The sequence below is a fragment of the Urocitellus parryii genome, chromosome 4 (genome assembly GCF_045843805.1).
Source record: "Urocitellus parryii isolate mUroPar1 chromosome 4, mUroPar1.hap1, whole genome shotgun sequence".
NCBI lineage: Eukaryota > Metazoa > Chordata > Mammalia > Rodentia > Sciuridae > Urocitellus > Urocitellus parryii.
Window position 1 is genome coordinate 63643343 of NC_135534.1, and position 18001 is coordinate 63661343.

At 46.8% G+C, this 18001-nt stretch overlaps 1 protein-coding gene across 2 annotated transcripts in view; it reads right to left on the reverse strand.

Moving 5' to 3' along the window:
- Stard10 (StAR related lipid transfer domain containing 10) overlaps positions 1–18001 on the reverse strand; it is a 36969-nt gene that overhangs the window by 2568 nt on the left and 16400 nt on the right. For both annotated transcript variants that reach the window (XM_026400993.2, XM_026400994.2), the window contains exons 3-4: positions 1270–1417; positions 582–685 (exon numbers count right to left, since the gene is read on the reverse strand). In XM_026400993.2, the coding sequence (XP_026256778.1) occupies positions 582–685; positions 1270–1417 (252 nt within the window). The remainder of the gene's footprint in view (positions 1–581; positions 686–1269; positions 1418–18001) is intronic.

Here is an 18001-nt window from a genome sequence, read left to right on the forward strand (position 1 = left end):
ACACATACACACACACACACACACACACACACACACACACAGTTCACATCCTCTGGTGTCTGTGCCAAGCCAGACCTGATGCTGGGGCAAGGAGAAAGGTAAGAATCAGATCAGATCATCCTTGCCCTTCTTAAGGCTTTCCTTGTTCCCATAGGAAATCTCCCAGCCTGGGGTCAAGGCTCATGAGTTCACATAGACACTCAACCCTTGTCCAGGCCAACCATACCTGCCTATTCTTCCTGCCCAGGGTGATTAAAATGGCCCCACCTCAGGAAGGTCCATAGGACACTGCCACTCACATCTTGCTTCTCTATTTTCTGTCCAGCTTCACCCAGTGCTCAATCAAATCGAGGCCACCCCAACCCATCCCCTCTCCACAGAAATGGCCCAAACTACCCTCTTCTGATGTACTTGAGTGCCCAAGCAGGGAGACAGAAGCCATTATCCTGTCAGAAAGGAAACTGAGGGCCACAGAGCCCCCTGCCTGCCCAAAGTCACAGAGAAGTCATGGTGTCAGCCATGGCCCAGCCTTGCCTGGCACCTTGCCTCACCCACCCAGCAAGGAAGGCAGATGGACTCACAGGATGTTTGACTGAGTAGTTCATGATGATGTAATCAGTGCCCATGGGGAGCCAGGAGCGGAGGGTGATGACATCACGGTTCTTCAGAGGCTTGGGACACCTCCCTGTGGAGGGCAAGGGACAGTTCAGCCACTGGTCCTCCTGCCTGCAAGTGAGGGTGTGGCAGAGGCTGGCAACGGAGGAATGCCTAGTTAACTGCCAGCTCCCGCTGATCCAAACAGTTACCCACCCGCACCAGGACACTCCCACACTGGAACCAGAGAAGAGACAGAGAATAACCCTTGTCCCTACTGTCTAGCTATCCCTGCTCCTCACAACCTCACACAGCCCTTACCTTGCTGGTCTGGCCAGTTTGTATATATGAATATGTGATGAGAGAAAAACAGTATTATTATGAATGTGTGTTATGAAAATATATGCCTGAGGATGTGACACATTCTATGGGTTGTGTACACAACTGTGTGGATGCATGTTTGTATGTGTAGTCTTCACGATCATGTGACTACATATGTGTTAGTGAGTGTACCCATGTGTGCCCAAGTATCTAGAAGCAGGCATCCTTCAGTCTCAGGTGTCTGAGCAGCCTGGCCATGGGAATGGCCACAGGGAGGGAAGGTGACAGGAGGAGGCTTGGGGGAAGTCTAGATGGAGGCCAAGGGGTTGGGCTCGGTGTGCTGCGCCTGCTCACAAGAATAATAGCCCACATCAGCGTTGACTGTCAAACGGGCGATGTCGAAAGTTTCAATGACGTTGCTGTCCCATTTCTTTCGGTACTCAATGTCGTGTAGGACATCGTAGAGTGTCTCTGCTGGCACATCACGGCACTCCATACGGCACTGCAGACAGACATGGGTTGTCAGTGTCACACAGGGCTCAGGGCCCTAGACAGGGTGGAGGGTAGACAGGCAGGCAAAGGAGGAAGGAGAAGAAGGAGAAAAGGATCAGGGACCTCTGAAGCCAGCATGGACTCACTTCTTACCATAAACCTTCTCCAGAAGCCTCCTGTGCCAGGAAACAGAGCCCCTGTATCCAAAGATCATCTCCCTATTTTCAGCCCAGTCTCCTCCAGGAAGTCTTCCCAGTCAGACCTTCCAGGTCCCCACCCTGAGTCTCTGTCCATGCCTTTCCAAACCCTGGTGAGCTCCTCCGGGTCAGAGGCTCACAGCTGATTCGCTGGGGAGCCTGGGATGGCTATATGTCAATGAAATGAGAGCACAAGTAAAAAAACGAACACCTAGCTGGATGACGGCTTCCCTCCCTAGTACTTATCACCCAGCCATACCACTTGTCCTCCTGCATGTGTATTTTCATTCCACAAACACCTCTAGATGTCTTACTATTTATTATTATTAGTTTATTAATTATTTATTAGTCTCACCTGCAAAGAGCTTTCCATCTAGGGGAGAAACAGCCAAGCATACCTTGTTTTATTTAACTCTCCCAACAACTCTACCAGACAAGAAATCCAAGGAGGAATTTGAGGCTCAAAGAGGTTAGGTAATGTGCCCAAGGTCACCCAGCTGGTAAAGAAGCAATGTAGGGACTTAACCCAGCTCACATGTCTGGGAAGCAAGTAAAATCAGAACCAGGTTTCTCGAGATTTGCACTCGCAAAGAAAAATGAAACTCAGTCAACGTACTTGTCCTGTAATTTTTTCTTCCTACCAAAGAGCCCAGCCCTCAAGATCAAGTTATCCTTAACAAATTTTTTTTTTAAAGAGAGAGAGAATTTCAACATTTATTTTTCAGTTTTTGGCGGACACAACATCTTTCTTTGTATGTGGTGCTGAGGATCAAACCCGGGCCGCATGCATGCCAGGCGAGCGCACTACGGCTTGAGCCACATCCCCAGCCCTCCTTAACAAATTTACAAGTGTTTTTGTGTAGTCTAAAAGGGATCCTGGGTTGAGCATATGACTCATTAAGAGTAGAGTATTTGGGGGCTGGGGTCCTGGCTCAGTGGCAGAGCACTTGCCTAGCATGTGTGAGGCAATGGGTTCAATCCTCAGCACCACATATAAATATAAAAGTACATCAATTAAAAAAAAAGAGTGGAGTATTTGCCTAACATGTATAAGATCCTGGGTTTAATTCCCACTACAGAAAAAAAGAAAGGGGAAAAAAAAAAGGTCTCCCAGACCTGGCATTCAGCTGGGCATGGTGGCACATGCCTAATCCCAGTGGCTCTAGAGGCTGAGGCAGGAGGATCACAAGTCCAAAGCCAGCCTTACTAACAACGAGCTGCTTAACAACTCAGTGAGACCCTGTGTCTAAATAAAATACAAAATATGGCTGGGGATGTGGCTTAGTGGTCGAATGCCTCAGAGTTCAATCCCCATTACCCATCCCCCCCAAAAAAGAACTGGCATTCGGAGTTGGAGAATCCACACATATTACTTTCTTTCTTTTTTTAATACATATATAATTTTATTATTATTTTACAGCAAACTTAAAATGCTAATCATTTTTTTTTTGTTTTGTTTTAATTAGTTACACATGACAGTACAATGACTACACACATATTACTTCTACTCACAAGGGGATGCATGCAACCATAAGAGGTAGGCCTTGGTGCCACTGATGGTGACAGGAAGGCCACACCACACTTGTTGGCTATTCTAGGTACCAAGAAACTCATCAAATCCTGCACATAACTTCAGATTACAGAAAATATAGAGGACAAAGGTACAAGCTAAGTGACACCATGAGACTATAACCAGACAAAGCCAAATACTGAGACATTCTTTAGGGCTAGTGGCCTGCTTTCTTCTGCAGGTCAATTTCATATGAACAGGTCAATGGCATAATAAAGGGACTGGGTTTAACGGACAAAGGACATAACAGCCACATGTAAAGTGTGATCCTGGATTGCATACTGATCTGGACACACCAGCTATAAAGAACATTTTGGGGACAAGTGAAGAAACACGAAGGTGGTCGGTATTAGATGCACTAAAAGTGTACAGAGGAGAGTTCTGCCAGAAAAAAAAAAAAATCAGATTACAAAACGGAATGTACAGGGCTGGGGATGTAGTTCAGTGGCAAGGCATTTGCCTAGCATCGTGAGGCCTGGGTTCAATCCCCAGCACTTGGTGGGGGAGGATAAAAGAAATGAACAGTATAATCTCTTTGTGGAAAAAAAAAGATATAGATAGATAGATAGGTAGACAGATAGATAGGTTGATTGGTTGATTCAGAGAAAAGTTCAGGAAGCCAAGTATGGTGGTACACACCTACAATCCCAGTGACTCAGGAGGCTGAGGCAGGAGGATCATAAGTTCAAGGCCAGTCTCAGCAACTTGTGAGGCTCTAAGCAACTTAGCAAGACCCTGTCTCAAAATACAAATAAAATGTCTGGGGATATAGCTCAGTGGTAAAATGTCCCTGGGTTTGATCACCATGAGAAAGGAAGGAAGGAAAGAAGAAGAAGAAAAGGAATGGAGAAGGATCTCACTAAGGAAGCACAACTATTAAGGTGTTAACAGTGGTAATCTCTATATGGTTTATCTTCTTTTTGCTTATCTGTATTTCTAATCTTATAATACTGCTTCTACAATAATGAAAAAAAGTTTTTCAGTACTGGGAATTGAACTCAGAGACACTTTATCACTGAGCTACTCCCCAGCCCTTTTTATTTTTTATTTTGAGACAAATCTCACAAGATTGCCTGGGGTAGCCTTGAACTTGTGATTCTCCTGCCTCAGCTTTCCGAGTTGCTGGGATGTGCCACCCTGCTCAGCTAATAATAAAATTTTTAAAAAATAAAAAGATCCCCAGGGATAATGTGACATATACTATACTAAGTGTTTTATGCACAGTACCTCATTTTCTTCTCATAGCAATGCTCTGAGGTCTTAACCTCACTTTAGAATTAAGAAAATTAAAGCCTGGGCTGAGGGCACTTCAGTGGTACAGTGCTGCTTAGCAGCACACGTAAAGCCCTGGGTTCAATCCCCGGTACCAAAAAAAAAAAAAAAAGTCAAAGGGCAGACTCCAGCCTGCAAAGTGTGACCCTGAACAAGTCACCCTTCCTTTCTGCACTGTTTGCTTTTCTGCTGCATGAGAGGGTATGACTAGATCCAACCATTTAACTAGCAGCCCCCTTTCAGCACAGTCCTTAGCCCAAAGGAGTCAGAGATGAATATGAGGCTTGTCCTTGGGAAGCTTCCAGGTGCCCTGAAATGCTCAGTGGGGGCTCAGAAGAGATTGGCTTCTGGGGTGGGTGGGGGGCTCAGGTTTCACAGAGAAGCTCAGTCTAGGAGCAAGGGGTTTGCCAAGTGGTCTTGCCAGAGAGAACAGCCAGGGCAAAAGCCCAGAGGTAGTAGGCAAGAATACAGGGGTTTGCCTAGGACTCTCCCAATTTTATCACTGAAAGTCTCGAATCCTGGGAAATTCCTTAATTCCAGCCAAACTACCATGGGTTAAATTTGTGACAAACTGTATTTAAATAATGATAGCAACAGATTATATTCCACTGAGTAAAATAAGAAACCAAGGGCTGGGGATGTGGCTCAAGTGGTAGCGCGCTCTCTTGGCATGCGTGCGGCCCGGGTTCGATCCTCAGCACCACATATAAACAAAGATGTTGTATCCGCCAAAAACTAAAAAATAAATATTAAAAAATTCTCTCTCTCTCTCTCTAAAAAAAAATAAAAAAGAAACCAAAATATACACAGGTATGAATAAAGAATGTTTGATGAGGAATAGGGTATATTTACAGTTTCCAAGTACCTTCCTATTAAATACTTATTAATTACAAAGGGAAAATGAGTAACTTTATAATATAGAAGACTGATAGATACTACCTCAATTAAATGATCAAAGTGAATAACATTAGTAACAGGAGAAGCTACAACCAGGTGTCACCTGATAGGATGCACTGAAAAAAATTCTGGAATCGCTTATATGATATCTCCACCAAGGGTGCATAACATTAATCATAAGGAAACATCTGACAAACCCCAAATGGGGACAGTTTACAAAAGAATTGGCGTAGAAGTGCCATGATTATAAGAGCCAAGAAAAGACTCGAGAACTATACTAGACTGAAGGAGACGACTGAGACACGAGGGAGTGAGTGACCAAAGTGATGGAAAGGATGCAATGGTGAGAAAGGGGTTGGAGAAGACAGCAGAAGCCAGATGGGCACCACCATTAGCATCCAAAAAGCCTTCTCTTGAGCAATCACGCAAAGGTCCAGATGCTGCACTAACATTCAGCGTGTGCTCATTCCTCACCTCAAACTTTTGTTATCATTCCTGTGCTACAAAACAACACAAAGCCCAGAAAAGTAAAAAACTTGCCCAGATCACACAGCAAGAAAGCAAGAAGGCAGAATTCAAAACCAGGTTTTTCCTATACCTTAACCATCAGGGAGCACTCAGTGTGACTTCTGAGGAAATCAAAGTTTCTCTAAATCCAAGTTTGGGAAGCTGGACTGGTTTTGCAAGACCTCAAAACATGTTATGCTGGACAGTGAATGTACGTGGGGCAGTGACAACAAAACTCTGCTTCCTTTTTTTTTTTAATATATTTTTTAGCTATAGATGGACACAATACCTTAATTTTATTTATTGATTTTTATGTGGTGCCAAGGATCAAACCCAGTGCCTCACATGTTCTAGGCAAGTGCTCTACCACTGAGCTACAACCCCAGCCCAAAACTCTGATTCTTAAATTAGAATCCAAACTGTAACTGCACCTTCTCTGGAGCCAGGCCTGACACCACCCCAACCCCCAACCACACAGCTGGATGTACCCGGGAAAGGGCTGACACTGCCCATCCTCTTCCCAGAGACTACTGGATCAGGGCGATTGTGGCTCCAGAGCCCAGAGCCCTCCCCATTCTGGGACAGCAGGCAGGAAGCTAAACTTGCAGAACCACAAGAGAGAAGAAGGGCCCACTAGCGTAAACACTGCACTTTACCTTGAAGATAAAGAAGGAAACTTCATAGATTTCCCATGCTGGTGGCAGACTGTTTTGGAGGAAGGCTAGCAGCAGGAACCTGCTGGGAAGGTGAGAACCCTGGCAGCAATGGCCTAGGTGAGAAACTGAGGCAGGCTGAGTGCCCAGGTAAGGTAATTGTCCACAACATACCAAGCCCATGGCAGCTGACCTGGCTCCTAGCCAAGGGGCTTTCCACAGGCCCCAGGACGCAGTACCTCAGTGCCACGTGGAGGAAATTATATCTGGTTTTGTTCCTGTGCTGGCAGTGCTAGCCACACCCCACAAGGTGTAATTCTAAGAGGCTTTAGGAGGGACAGGTGCTGGGGTAGAGCTGAGTCACCGCAGACTGTGGGTGAGGTGTGACCAGAACCCACAGTCATTGGGTCACAGGCAAGCCAATTCATCTGACTGAAACCCTGAGCTTCCACTGGAAATGGGAACTGAGTGGGAGGTGGGTGTTTGGCCTAGGAACCATGCTGGGCTACACAGCCCTTAAGGCCTGATTTGGGAAGAAAGCTTGACATGCTGCCATTTTACAGCTGAGAAAACCAAGACTCAGAGGGAACAAGTGTCACCAGAAAAATTACAGGCTTGTCCCCAGCATTTCACTCTCTAAAATCCCATGAGATGGAGGTCCCCATGAGTATCTGGGATTGCCCAGAACCCCTGAGAACTCCCCTCCCCTACAACATCCCCAGTCTCACAGGCAGAAGGAACTGGAAAAGCAAGGAAGGCCACGAGGGGAGATTTACACAGTCTTTGAAGCTGGCAATCTTCTGATCTAAGACCAACTCTTCCCCTTGGGCACAAGATTTAACAAGACTTAATTTCCTGAAATGAAAACTGGAATAAAAGTACCTATCTCCTAGCTGGGTATAGTAGCACATGCCTGTAATCTCAAGGACTCGGGAGGCTAAGACAGGAGGATCGCAAGTTCAAAGCCAGCCTCAGCAAAAAGCAAAGTGCTAAGCAACTCGGTGAGACCCTGTCTCTAAATAAAATACAAAAATAGTGTGGCTCACTGGCAGAGTTCCCCTGAGTTCTATCCCTGGTACCCCCCAAAGAAAGTATCTCCCTCCTGAGGATACTATAATTGAGTAAGATGATGTAAGTGATATGCCTAGCACATAGTGAATGCTCAAAAAATAGCTGTTACTACTCAGCAGGCTTCCTGAGAAGCCATTCATCCTTCCACACTAGAATGGATAAGGTCAAATTTGCAAGGACCTCTTTATATTTTGTGCTCTGGGCACCTCTCTTGACTCACTCTGGTCCCTGCCCTTCTATTCATCCATTCACCACTTTCTGAAGACTGCTGTGAGCCAGGCCTGAAACTGGGAGTGGGTAACCAACCACGGACAACCAGATCTGGGTCCTGCCTCAAAGAGGCCCCACCAAATGGAGTGGTAAGAGAGGCTAGGACCCGAACACAGAATGAGCTGGGTTGAAAAGGGGAGACACAGGAACTGTGGGGGCAGAGGGCAACTGAACCCCAAATGATAAGGAGCTGAGGCACTGAAAGGACACAGGAGGAGGCCAGGAGGCTTAAACAGGTTCAGAGGAGGATCCAATGTCCAGGCTGTCTCTTCACCCCTTACCCACTACCCAATAGGTACTCCCATGGATTTCTACTACAGGGGAGACAGGAATTTCTCCCAAGACCCAGATGATGGCCAACTAGGGTTGGGAAAGGAAGACAAGTCACCTCCATTAGGCTGAGCCCTGGTCTTGAGAGCCAAAAGCCAAGACAGTAACAAGCACATGGACACACACAAATGGACCCAAGTCTGACCCTCCCCACAAGACCTCACACGGTAGTCTCCAATATCTTTGCCCATAGGATGTGTGGGGCATGGATTATCCCAAAATCCTTAGAATCCAGGAGATAATCTCTTCAACCACCATTTTTCAGATCACCACTGGAGAAACTGAGGCCCAAAGAAGGGTAAAGGAAATATCCCATAGACTATACTAACTTTACATATAACATTTTAGCACACAGTTTTGTATCCCTTTCCCAACAGAATCATACTTAAACAAGAGGAAATGTTCAACAGGGGATGGGGCTCAAAGGATCAATCCAATCACAGTCCTGGTCAATAATCCCAACCTCAACAAGCCCTACCACATGCTTTGAGTCACTGAACAATTGACCGTCCCACAAAGTGGACAGGAATACCTGGACCTGGACCTCACAGAGAACTGGAATTTAATAAACATCAAGGGTGCCAAGCCACATCCTTTGCAGACAATGCCTCTTACCCTCCAATACCTGGGTGGGAATCATCATTCCCATCTGACAGATGATGAAATAGCCCCAGAGAATTACAATGACTGGTCAAGGCCACACAGCTAACAGCAGTGGGGCAGAGAATAAGAGTCAGGTGTTCCTGACTTCAAAGTGCTAAGACTTTCTGTCACCTTCATCAGCGTAGAACTGGCCCAGCTAAAACAAACATGCTAGAAACTGGAGTCTGCCTTAGTTAATTGGTGGTTATCAGGCAGTGTTTACTGAATACAGAAGGGCTTGCTGACCAGAAAGGCCCAGCTCACATATTCTTCCTCTGAACAAAGTTTCTGACTCAATCCCCAGACCTCATTAGTTCAAAGGCAGGACTGTGCTTTTCTGAAACCCAGTGCCGGGGTGCTGCACCTAGTAACCTCCTCTGAAAACCCTTCCCCATCAGGTTGCCCTGCTGGTCCCAGCCAGACCCACAGACCATAGCTTACCCAGCAATCTGGGTGGTCTGCATCAGGCAGGCATCTGCCTCTCATGATCTGGCTGTATGACCTTAATTTGGACAAAGAACAGAAGTTCTGAGTCCCAGTGTCATCATCTGTCAAATAGGGATCATCTATCCCTCAGAGTGGTACTATGAGGATAAAAGGAGACTTGTACATAAACCCTCTGTGACAGCTGCCCTTCTTGGAGCTCTCCAGCAATTTTCTCTGAATCTCCAGGCCCTGGCCAAGGGAGCCTTCCTGCTAATCCCCAAAGGGCAGGATATAAAAGGACTAGGAACAAAGTTTCTAAAAAATACTGGCAAGATCCCTCTACAGGGTAGGCAGACAGAAAGGGGCTAACAGCCCTCCACACTAGAGCCCTGAACAGATCTACCCACTCCAACCTCATGACCCACAGCCAGACCCTGTCCTTACCATGTTGGACCAGGAGAGGAAGCTCTGAGAAGCACAAACTGCCCAGGGCACACAGGAAGTCAAAGGCTCAGTACCAGGGACCCTTTGCTCTGCATTTCTCTGCTCTCAGGGCCTACTTACTGCCTTACTCCCAAAGCCCCATGAGGTTAGCACAAGACCGAGTTGAAGGATGACCTGCCACTTGCCTCTTGGTTTCTGAGGGCCCCAGAATGAAGACTCCCAAGACTTTGATCCTCATACCCTTCCCCACCCATCAAAACATCTTAAGAGATGTTTCAGGGTGCTGACATTCCAGGGTGCTTAAGAGATTTTCCAGGGAAACGGGAGAGGAGATAGGTGTGTCCTCAGTGTAGGCCTGTAATTTCAGCAACTCAGCAGGTTGAGGCAGGAGGATTGCAAGTTCAAAGCCTGCCTCAGCAACTTAGCAAGACCCTGTCTCAAAAGAATAAAAATAAAAAAGGGCTGGAGATGTAGCTCAATGGTAAAGTGCCTCTGGATTCAATACCCAGTACCAAAAAAAAAAAAAAAAAAAAAAAAGAAGAAGAAGAAAGAAGGAAGAAGAAAGAAGGAAGGAGGAAGGAAGGAGGAAGGAAGGAAGGAAGGAAGGAAGGAAGGAAGGAAGGAAGGAAGGAAGGAAGGAAGAAGAAGAAGGAGGGCAGGGAGATGTATATCAGTCCTGCCATGAGGGGTAATGAGACGCTTCCTCCTCCAGGTCTACCCAAAATGTATCTTCCCCAGAACATCCTCCCACTGGCTTCTTTCCTATGCAGTCTTCAAATTTCAGCTTGCTGTCTCCTGTCCAGGAAGCCCTTCCTGGACCTAATTCTTCAGGTTGGGCTGGATGGAGCCTGCTCCTCCTTATATCTCCTCCATCCCCAGGCTCTCCCTCCAATAGCAGGCACCACACTGTATGAATTTGCCTACAGTGCTATGGCTCCTTGTTCATCTTGGGTCCTCTGGCACACAAAAAGTACTCAATTAAGACCTGCTACCTGAGTGGAAGGATGAAGAAGTGACCCAAAAAGAGGTTATGGCTTCCCAACTCACAAGGTTGAGGCATAGATCACAAGTTCTATGCCGGAGTGGGCAAGTTAGCTAAATCTTGCCTCAAAATAAAAATTTAAAAATGGTCTGGGGGGCTGGGGATGTGGCTCAAGCGGTAATGCGCTCGGCTAGCATGTGCGGGGTGCTGGGTTCAATCCTCAGCACCACATAAAATAAAATAAAGATGCTGTATCCACCGAAAACTAAAAAATAAATATTAAAAAAAATTCTCTCTCTCTCTCTCTCTCTCTCTCTCTCTCTAAAAAAAAAAAATGGGCTGGGAATTAGGGCTGGGGTTGTAGCTCAGCGGCAGTACACTTGCTTGGCATGTGTAAGGCACTGGTTTTGATCCTCAGCACCACATACAAATAAATAAAGATATTGTGTGTCCATCTCCAACTTAAAAAAAAAAAAAGGGCTGGGGATGTGGCTCAGTAGTTGAGCACTTGCCTACCATGCATGAAGCCTGGGTTCAATACCCAGCACCACCAAAAAATAAAAATAAAAAATAAATAGAGCCAGTACCTGTATGAGCATCTCTAACTCAGAATCCAGGCCTTGGGCCCTGGTCCTCAGTACTCCTGTGCAATTCAGAAGGTGGCTCAGTCATAAGAGCTCCCTGGATCCCTATAAATCTCTCTGCCTTGAGGATGAATGCTGCTTCTGCTGTCATCTTACAAAGGAGTGCAGGGGTTGGGATCTGTATCTAGGGAGATTCTGGAACTTGCTTTGAGATCTTTAATGGTTTTGATTTTTGTTGCTGTTGTTTTCTGGGTTTTGTTTGTTTGTTGTAGTGCTGGGGATAGAACCCAGGGCCTTGTGCATGCAAGGCAAGCACTCTACCAACTGAGCTACATCCCCAGCCTTTTAATGGTTTTAATTTTAAAAAAAAGAAAAGAAAATTATCTGGGCTCAGTGGCATGTCTATAATTTCATGAGTGAAACCCATCTCAAAAAAAAAAAAAAGAAAAGAAAAAACCCTACAAAAATTATACTGAAGTACCAATTTATACCAATTTATATGTTGCTTGTGAGGATTCAGTAAAACTGTGGGTCTAACTCAGAGGCAATTAGGTAGTAGGGCACATGCTTAGGATTTGATCATTATCACCAGATAAAACAAAAACGACAACAACAACAAAAAAAGAAAAATAAAGAATGTTAACAGTGGCAATAAAAACTAGTTCCACAATTCTGGAAAACAGCAGTTTAGTAAATATTCTAAAAATCATAAAAATATGGGCTGAGGCTGTAGCTCAGTGGCAGAGTGCCTGCCTAGCATGTGTAAGGCACTGGGTTCAATCCTTAGCACCACATAAAAATAAAACAAATAAAGGTATGTTGTCCATCTACAACTACAAAAAAAAATTTAAATCATAAGAATATGTCTTTCAAGTCAGTTCCTAAACCGCTAGAACTAAAAATTTATACTCAAGAAAAAATGTAAAATAAGAAAAAAAAAATTCTGTTCTAATATCCATGAGTATATTGAATGATTGTAATTAGAAAGTTACACTGGAGAACAACCTGGAACACCAGCATCAGTAAGCCCAGTTTGGATAAGAATGACACATCACCTTAATGATTACTGCACAGCCACTGAGGGTTCTGGACTCCCCCAGAGCAGAGGCAATGGCCAAGCAACTCTGTACCTCAGAACTCAGATCAGGCCTGGTAGTGAGCAGCTGCCAGAAATTTTTGTGAATTAACAACTCTGTAGCAATGTGAGAAACTTCTACAGATAAAATGTTAAATGAACAAAACAGAATACAAACTAATACATGTGTATGGTTTAAACAATGTATAAATTGCACCTGTGAAAGACAGCTAGAAGGAACCAATGAAAAGCTCTAGGTGATTTATTTTTCATTTATTTATATTTTTATTTATTTAGAGATGGGGGTTCTCCCTGTGTTGCCCAGGCTGGCCTTGAACTCATGGGCTCAAGTGATCCTCTTGCCTCAGCCTCCCATGTAGCTGGGAATATAGGTACTTGCCACCTCATCAGACTCTTATTTTTGGATTCCTGTTACTGTTGCTATAATATAGTTTCTACAATATATTTAAAAACACACTTTTAGAGGAAGTACTGGGGATTGAAATGAAGAAAACTAGGTTATATGCATTTATGGATATATCAAAATGAACCCCACTATGTGTAATTCTAATGTACTAAAAAACAAATTTAAAAAACACTTTCTAATAAAAGTGTTGTCCTGTACCCACAAGTCCTTGTTCCTGGACCTGAAAGCCTGGGTTCAGCTGAGCTGGGTCCTAAGGCTGCCTGTATGACACTGAGGTAATGAAAATGCTCCACAGCATCTGGTTGGGCCAACATGTCACCAAGCTCCTCAAAGGCTAAGGATACTAGACTCCCTCAGAGCAGAAAAAATAGCCAAGCAGCTCTGTGCCCTGAGAACCCAGAACACTGTGCTGGGACCAGAAGCCAGAAGGGACTGGGGCCACCCACCTGGGGCAGGAGGTGGGTGGGGCAAAGGGGAAAGTTAGGGCAGAAACAGAAGGAAACAGAAGATACAGGTACAGAGAGGGGCCTGAAAGCTGAGCCCTAAAGGAAGACCAGAAGAACAGATGGCACTCAGATGAAAAGGGGTAGAGGGAGAGGTTCCTGGCAGAGATAATGGCACAAACCTGAGAACTAGAAATGGTCCAACTGGTCAGGGGAAGGAGAGAACATATGATGCTGAGTGAACAAGGATGAGGTGACATGTGGAGCTGTCCCTTGGGTACCTCAAACTCTTTATTCATTCATCTACTCAACAAGTGTTAAGAAGGTACCAGCTCTGCGCCAGATTCTATGCTAAGGGTTTTATTGACCCACCTAATTCCATCCTTTCAATTGCCTGAGAGAAGATTATGCCCCTTGGTAAATGGTCACTCAGAAAAGTGAAGTGGAGGAAACCAGTGTGAACCAAAGTCCACCCCTGAAACTGATCCCCAAGAATCAGGCTCTGTTTTGTGAGGGACTCAAGGAATCCTAGGTAAGCCAGTGCCTTGCTAAAAGAGGCCTGTTCTCAAGGCATACATACTAGAGTTTGGGACTTTGTGGGTGAATGGAATGGGAAGGGGATGTCGGGACTGGCTCTGCCTAGGGTGGGGGGACACATAAAGCACATATGCTATGGCCCTTCCCCTCCTTTGGTTCAATATTTATTTCTACCTATAAAATGGTCAGACAGTTTCTATGGCTTGGTCCTCTGATGAGAAGACCTGACAGCAGCTAATCCAAGCTTATCTTTCCACAAAAGTGGCTCCCTGAGACTGTATGGAGAACGGAGGTGCTGCCATGTCTCCCTAGACAGAGCTCCCCAAATAGACCCAGCGGGGCCCTCTGTGCTGCTCTCCATCCAGGGCTGAGTGACTCATTCCTGCTCTGCCTTCTCCACTCCCTCTCCCTGGTCTCCAGCAGCCTCCCTGGACCCCACCCCCATCCCAGGCTCTAAGGCAGCAGGCCCCAGCTCTGCAGCAGTAATGAGCATCTTGCTCCAACATTGCAAAGGCTGACCTCCTACTCTGGACCTCCCACCTCCTCACTCCTATGCTGGGGGAGGAGGGGGAGCCAGATGGAGGAAAGAGAGAGCTGAGAAAGAGAGGCAGAGAGTGGGCAGGCCTAGAAGATAAGACAGGGGTCAGAGCTGCCGCTGGACATCAAGACAGACAAAGAATAAAAGGATAAATACTTCACAGGACTTCAGGGATGACCAATGGATGATGCCCCCTGAAAATCTAGCAAGCTCCAGACTTCATCTTCTTCAGCCTCCTGGGCCTCACACCCTGGACAGCCAACAGGTCTCTCAAGCTGACCATGTCCAGGGCCAGCACATTTCTTCCCCCAATACCCACTCCTCTCCCATACCCTTCCTCCTGTGCCTGAAACCTGGGTGTGATTCTAGACGCATTTCTTTCTCTTCTACTCTTACCAATCCTGTCTCTTGGGTTCTGCTCAGACCCAGCCTTCCCAGAAACCCCTCTCTGCCCACCCAGGCAGGCCTCACCAACACTGCTTCGGCCCTATAGCCACATCCTTTTCTTTTGCTTCCAGGCCAATCATTTCCCTGTAGCCAGGGAGTTTTCTAAAGCCCAGAGCTGAAGATGGCACAGCCCAGCTTAAAAGCCTCTGCTAGCTTCCTCTCAAAGATTTTTTTTTTCTCTCTCTCTCCCTGTGCCTTCAAGATACAATCCAAATTCCAAAATGTCCTCCCCACTCTGACTCTGTCCCCACTCTTCCTCACCCTCAGCCTTGTATGCCTACCAAACACAGGCAGCCTATCCCACTGAGGGACTCACAGGGCCTTGTCAGCTTGCTGCCTGACTCCTGCTGGGCCCCCAGGCACCACCCAGATCCCATCTCCTGGTGAAGCCTCTTTCTCTCCCCTACCATGCTGCCAGTCATTGGCCCCCTTTAGCCTCAGTGTAAGCCTCGGTCCCAGCACTTCTCAAGAAGGGCTGCCTCCATCTCTGTCTCCCCACCAGGTCTTGAGTCTTTTGGGAGGAGGGCTGAGGTCTTATTCATCTCCAGGTCCCCAGCACCAGCATAGTGACTGGCAGAGTAGGGCAGGAGGCAAGAGAACAGGTTTGTTGTAAGAAAGAAAAACTGGGAAAATGTAGAGAAAAAGGGACAAGAGGCAATAAACATAGAGGGAGAGGGGAACAAAGACAGGGATAGAAAAACACACCTAAAAGGGACACCTTGAGACCCACCAACAGTCCCAGAGGTGAGAACAGGAGGCTTCACTGGAGGCAGAAAGGGGAAACCATGGCAGAAACAGAGTTGAGTCAGGAGGGCGAGTACTGCCAAGAGACATCTGAGGAGACACAATTGGATCAGCGACAACTCTGCTTCTGCAGTGAGGGGGTGTGACTCACACACAGAGTAAAACCAGACACAGAAACACAGTCTCACACTCACAGGCACAGACACAACTACAGGCACACACACATGTATTCAATATAGATTGACTGATCTTTGTCTGGTGCCTGCTCCAGGGCTGTTAACTGGGCAGGAAGAGGAGATGGGCATCCTGGTACCTGCTTTAGGGGGTTCACAGTCCATCCAATGGTCCACATCACACACAGTCATCCACAATCCAGCTCCACTCACAAAGCCCTGACATAGAATCCTCAACCCCATTACATTGTCCTGTCCTCACACAATTGTAATCTGGTCTCTTATTTAATTGTTTGCTTCCCTTTTGCTGGCTTCCCCTTCAGGATGTAAACCCCATGACAGCAGGGTCTGATCTGTGTGGTTTGATGCTAAATTCTTGGACATAACACATACTTGGCATATAATATGTACTCAGCAAATGTGCAGAATTAATGAATGAGTGAATGCACGCATGTTGGAGACACACAGAGAGCTCTACCCACTCTGGCTAGAGGGCCTCTGCTTCAAGACTCATCACCTCCCTCACTTAGTAACAGGTCCCAGGCAATCTAAAAGGACCCAAGGACAGAGAGCAGGGACCAGAAGATGTAAAAGGGGATCTGAGAGTCAATGGCAGATGGGTGTTGTGTAATGAAACCCAAAGGATGAAATTAAGTAAGTGGCCTAGGCACCATATGGGAGATCTGAGGCAGGAGTCACTCCCACTGCCCAAAAGTGCAGAGATTGTTCACCTGGCCCCAGATATAAGCATTCTAGAAAGATATCAGAGGTGGCAGATATCTGCCTTTAGCAAGCCCAGGCTGAGACAGGAAAGCAGTGGTATGTTAATGTCACAGAGAAATGTGCCAGCTGCCCCAGACTCTCTTTAATGACAGGTGAGAGGACCCTGAATTTGGCATGGGGCCCTCCATGCCAATGTTTCTTAGTCTCCAGGGCTCAAGAGCATCAAAGCCAGTTAAAGCATGCCAAGGAAAGGCATGAAGAAGAGTGGGGACACCTCCAGCCTGACACCTGGCCTTCCCCCCCACCAGTTGCCAAAGCATGATCATTTGCCGGGTCAGAGGCAAGAGTGAGCGGTCAGAGCTTGAATAGGTCTCTACCCATCTATTCTAGGCGCACAGGCCTATGACCACTGTCCCTCAGAAACAGCCTGAAACAGTCCAGCCAAGAACCCAGATCCCCACAGAGTGCCAGGCCTCTGGGGTCATGAAGCATACAGCTCTGGCTCCAGGCAGCCCAGCCAGGCGGGGAGGTGCAGGGGAAAGAAAGAAAACCCAGCTGTCTCCAGGATTCCTCCTTTCTCTCACCTCCTGAAACTTTAAAGACTCTCAGCTGGAAACTGAGCTGGGGCTCGTTAAAGTTTAAAAGCCAGAGCCTGGGGAGCTGGTTGTGGAGGACAGAGAGCCAGTCTGGGGGCTGGGGATCTTTATCTCCCTACAGGGACAGACTGAAGGCACCCCACCCCACTCCTAGGGCAGGTGCAAAGAGGATGCACATCCCTACCACCTAACACCCCAGCCTGCACCAGTTCACAGTTCACACATTGCACAGAGTTATGTGGTGACCACCATGTCCTCTCCGTTACCCCTCCTAAATCTCTCTGGATGTAATTCTTAGCCCTACTTACCACAGCCCTGCTTTGGTATAGGGTTGGCACCTCTCTCTGGACACACAGGGCAGCAACAGCATTTCCCACCTCCTCCTTTATTTAAAACCCTCCCCTGTGACTTCACAACCCAGGCCCCTGGCCTAGCTCTCTAACCTCCTCCAGTCCCCATACTCAACACCTTATAGTTCTCCACGTGCACTGCCTTGTTTTCTGCCTCAGGGCTTTCATACAGATCTTCTATGCTTCTGATGCTATCAAACTTGTACTTCTCTTTCTCCACTGAATTCCAAAGAGATCACCTCAGAGTTCCTCCTCTGTGAAACCTTCCCTGACCCCCAAGGCCTGACCCCTCTGGATTTCCACAGCTTCTGTGACAAGTGTCTGGCTCAGCATCCAACTGGGAGCGCCTTGAGGGAGGGTCTGATTCCCCACTGTCCCCCACCTCCAGCAGAAAGCCAGGCAAGGAAAGGCTATCAGGGGATGTTCACTGAAAGAGCAAATGAATGAACAAAGTACCCAAAGAAGGCAGGGTGGCCCGGTGCTACTATCCACGTTTAAAGAGGAGGAAGCTGAAACCTAAGCAGAGACAACCTGCCTGGAGCCACATAGCCAGGACTCCGGTGCTCTCTCCTCTATATCCTCAACTCAACCAGGCACCTCTGGCAGGAGGGCTTCCCTAATACCTCCATTCACCTCTGACCTTTCCCTGAGGTTCCTACTCCAAAGTCTGGAAACTACCTACCTAGGGCATGATCT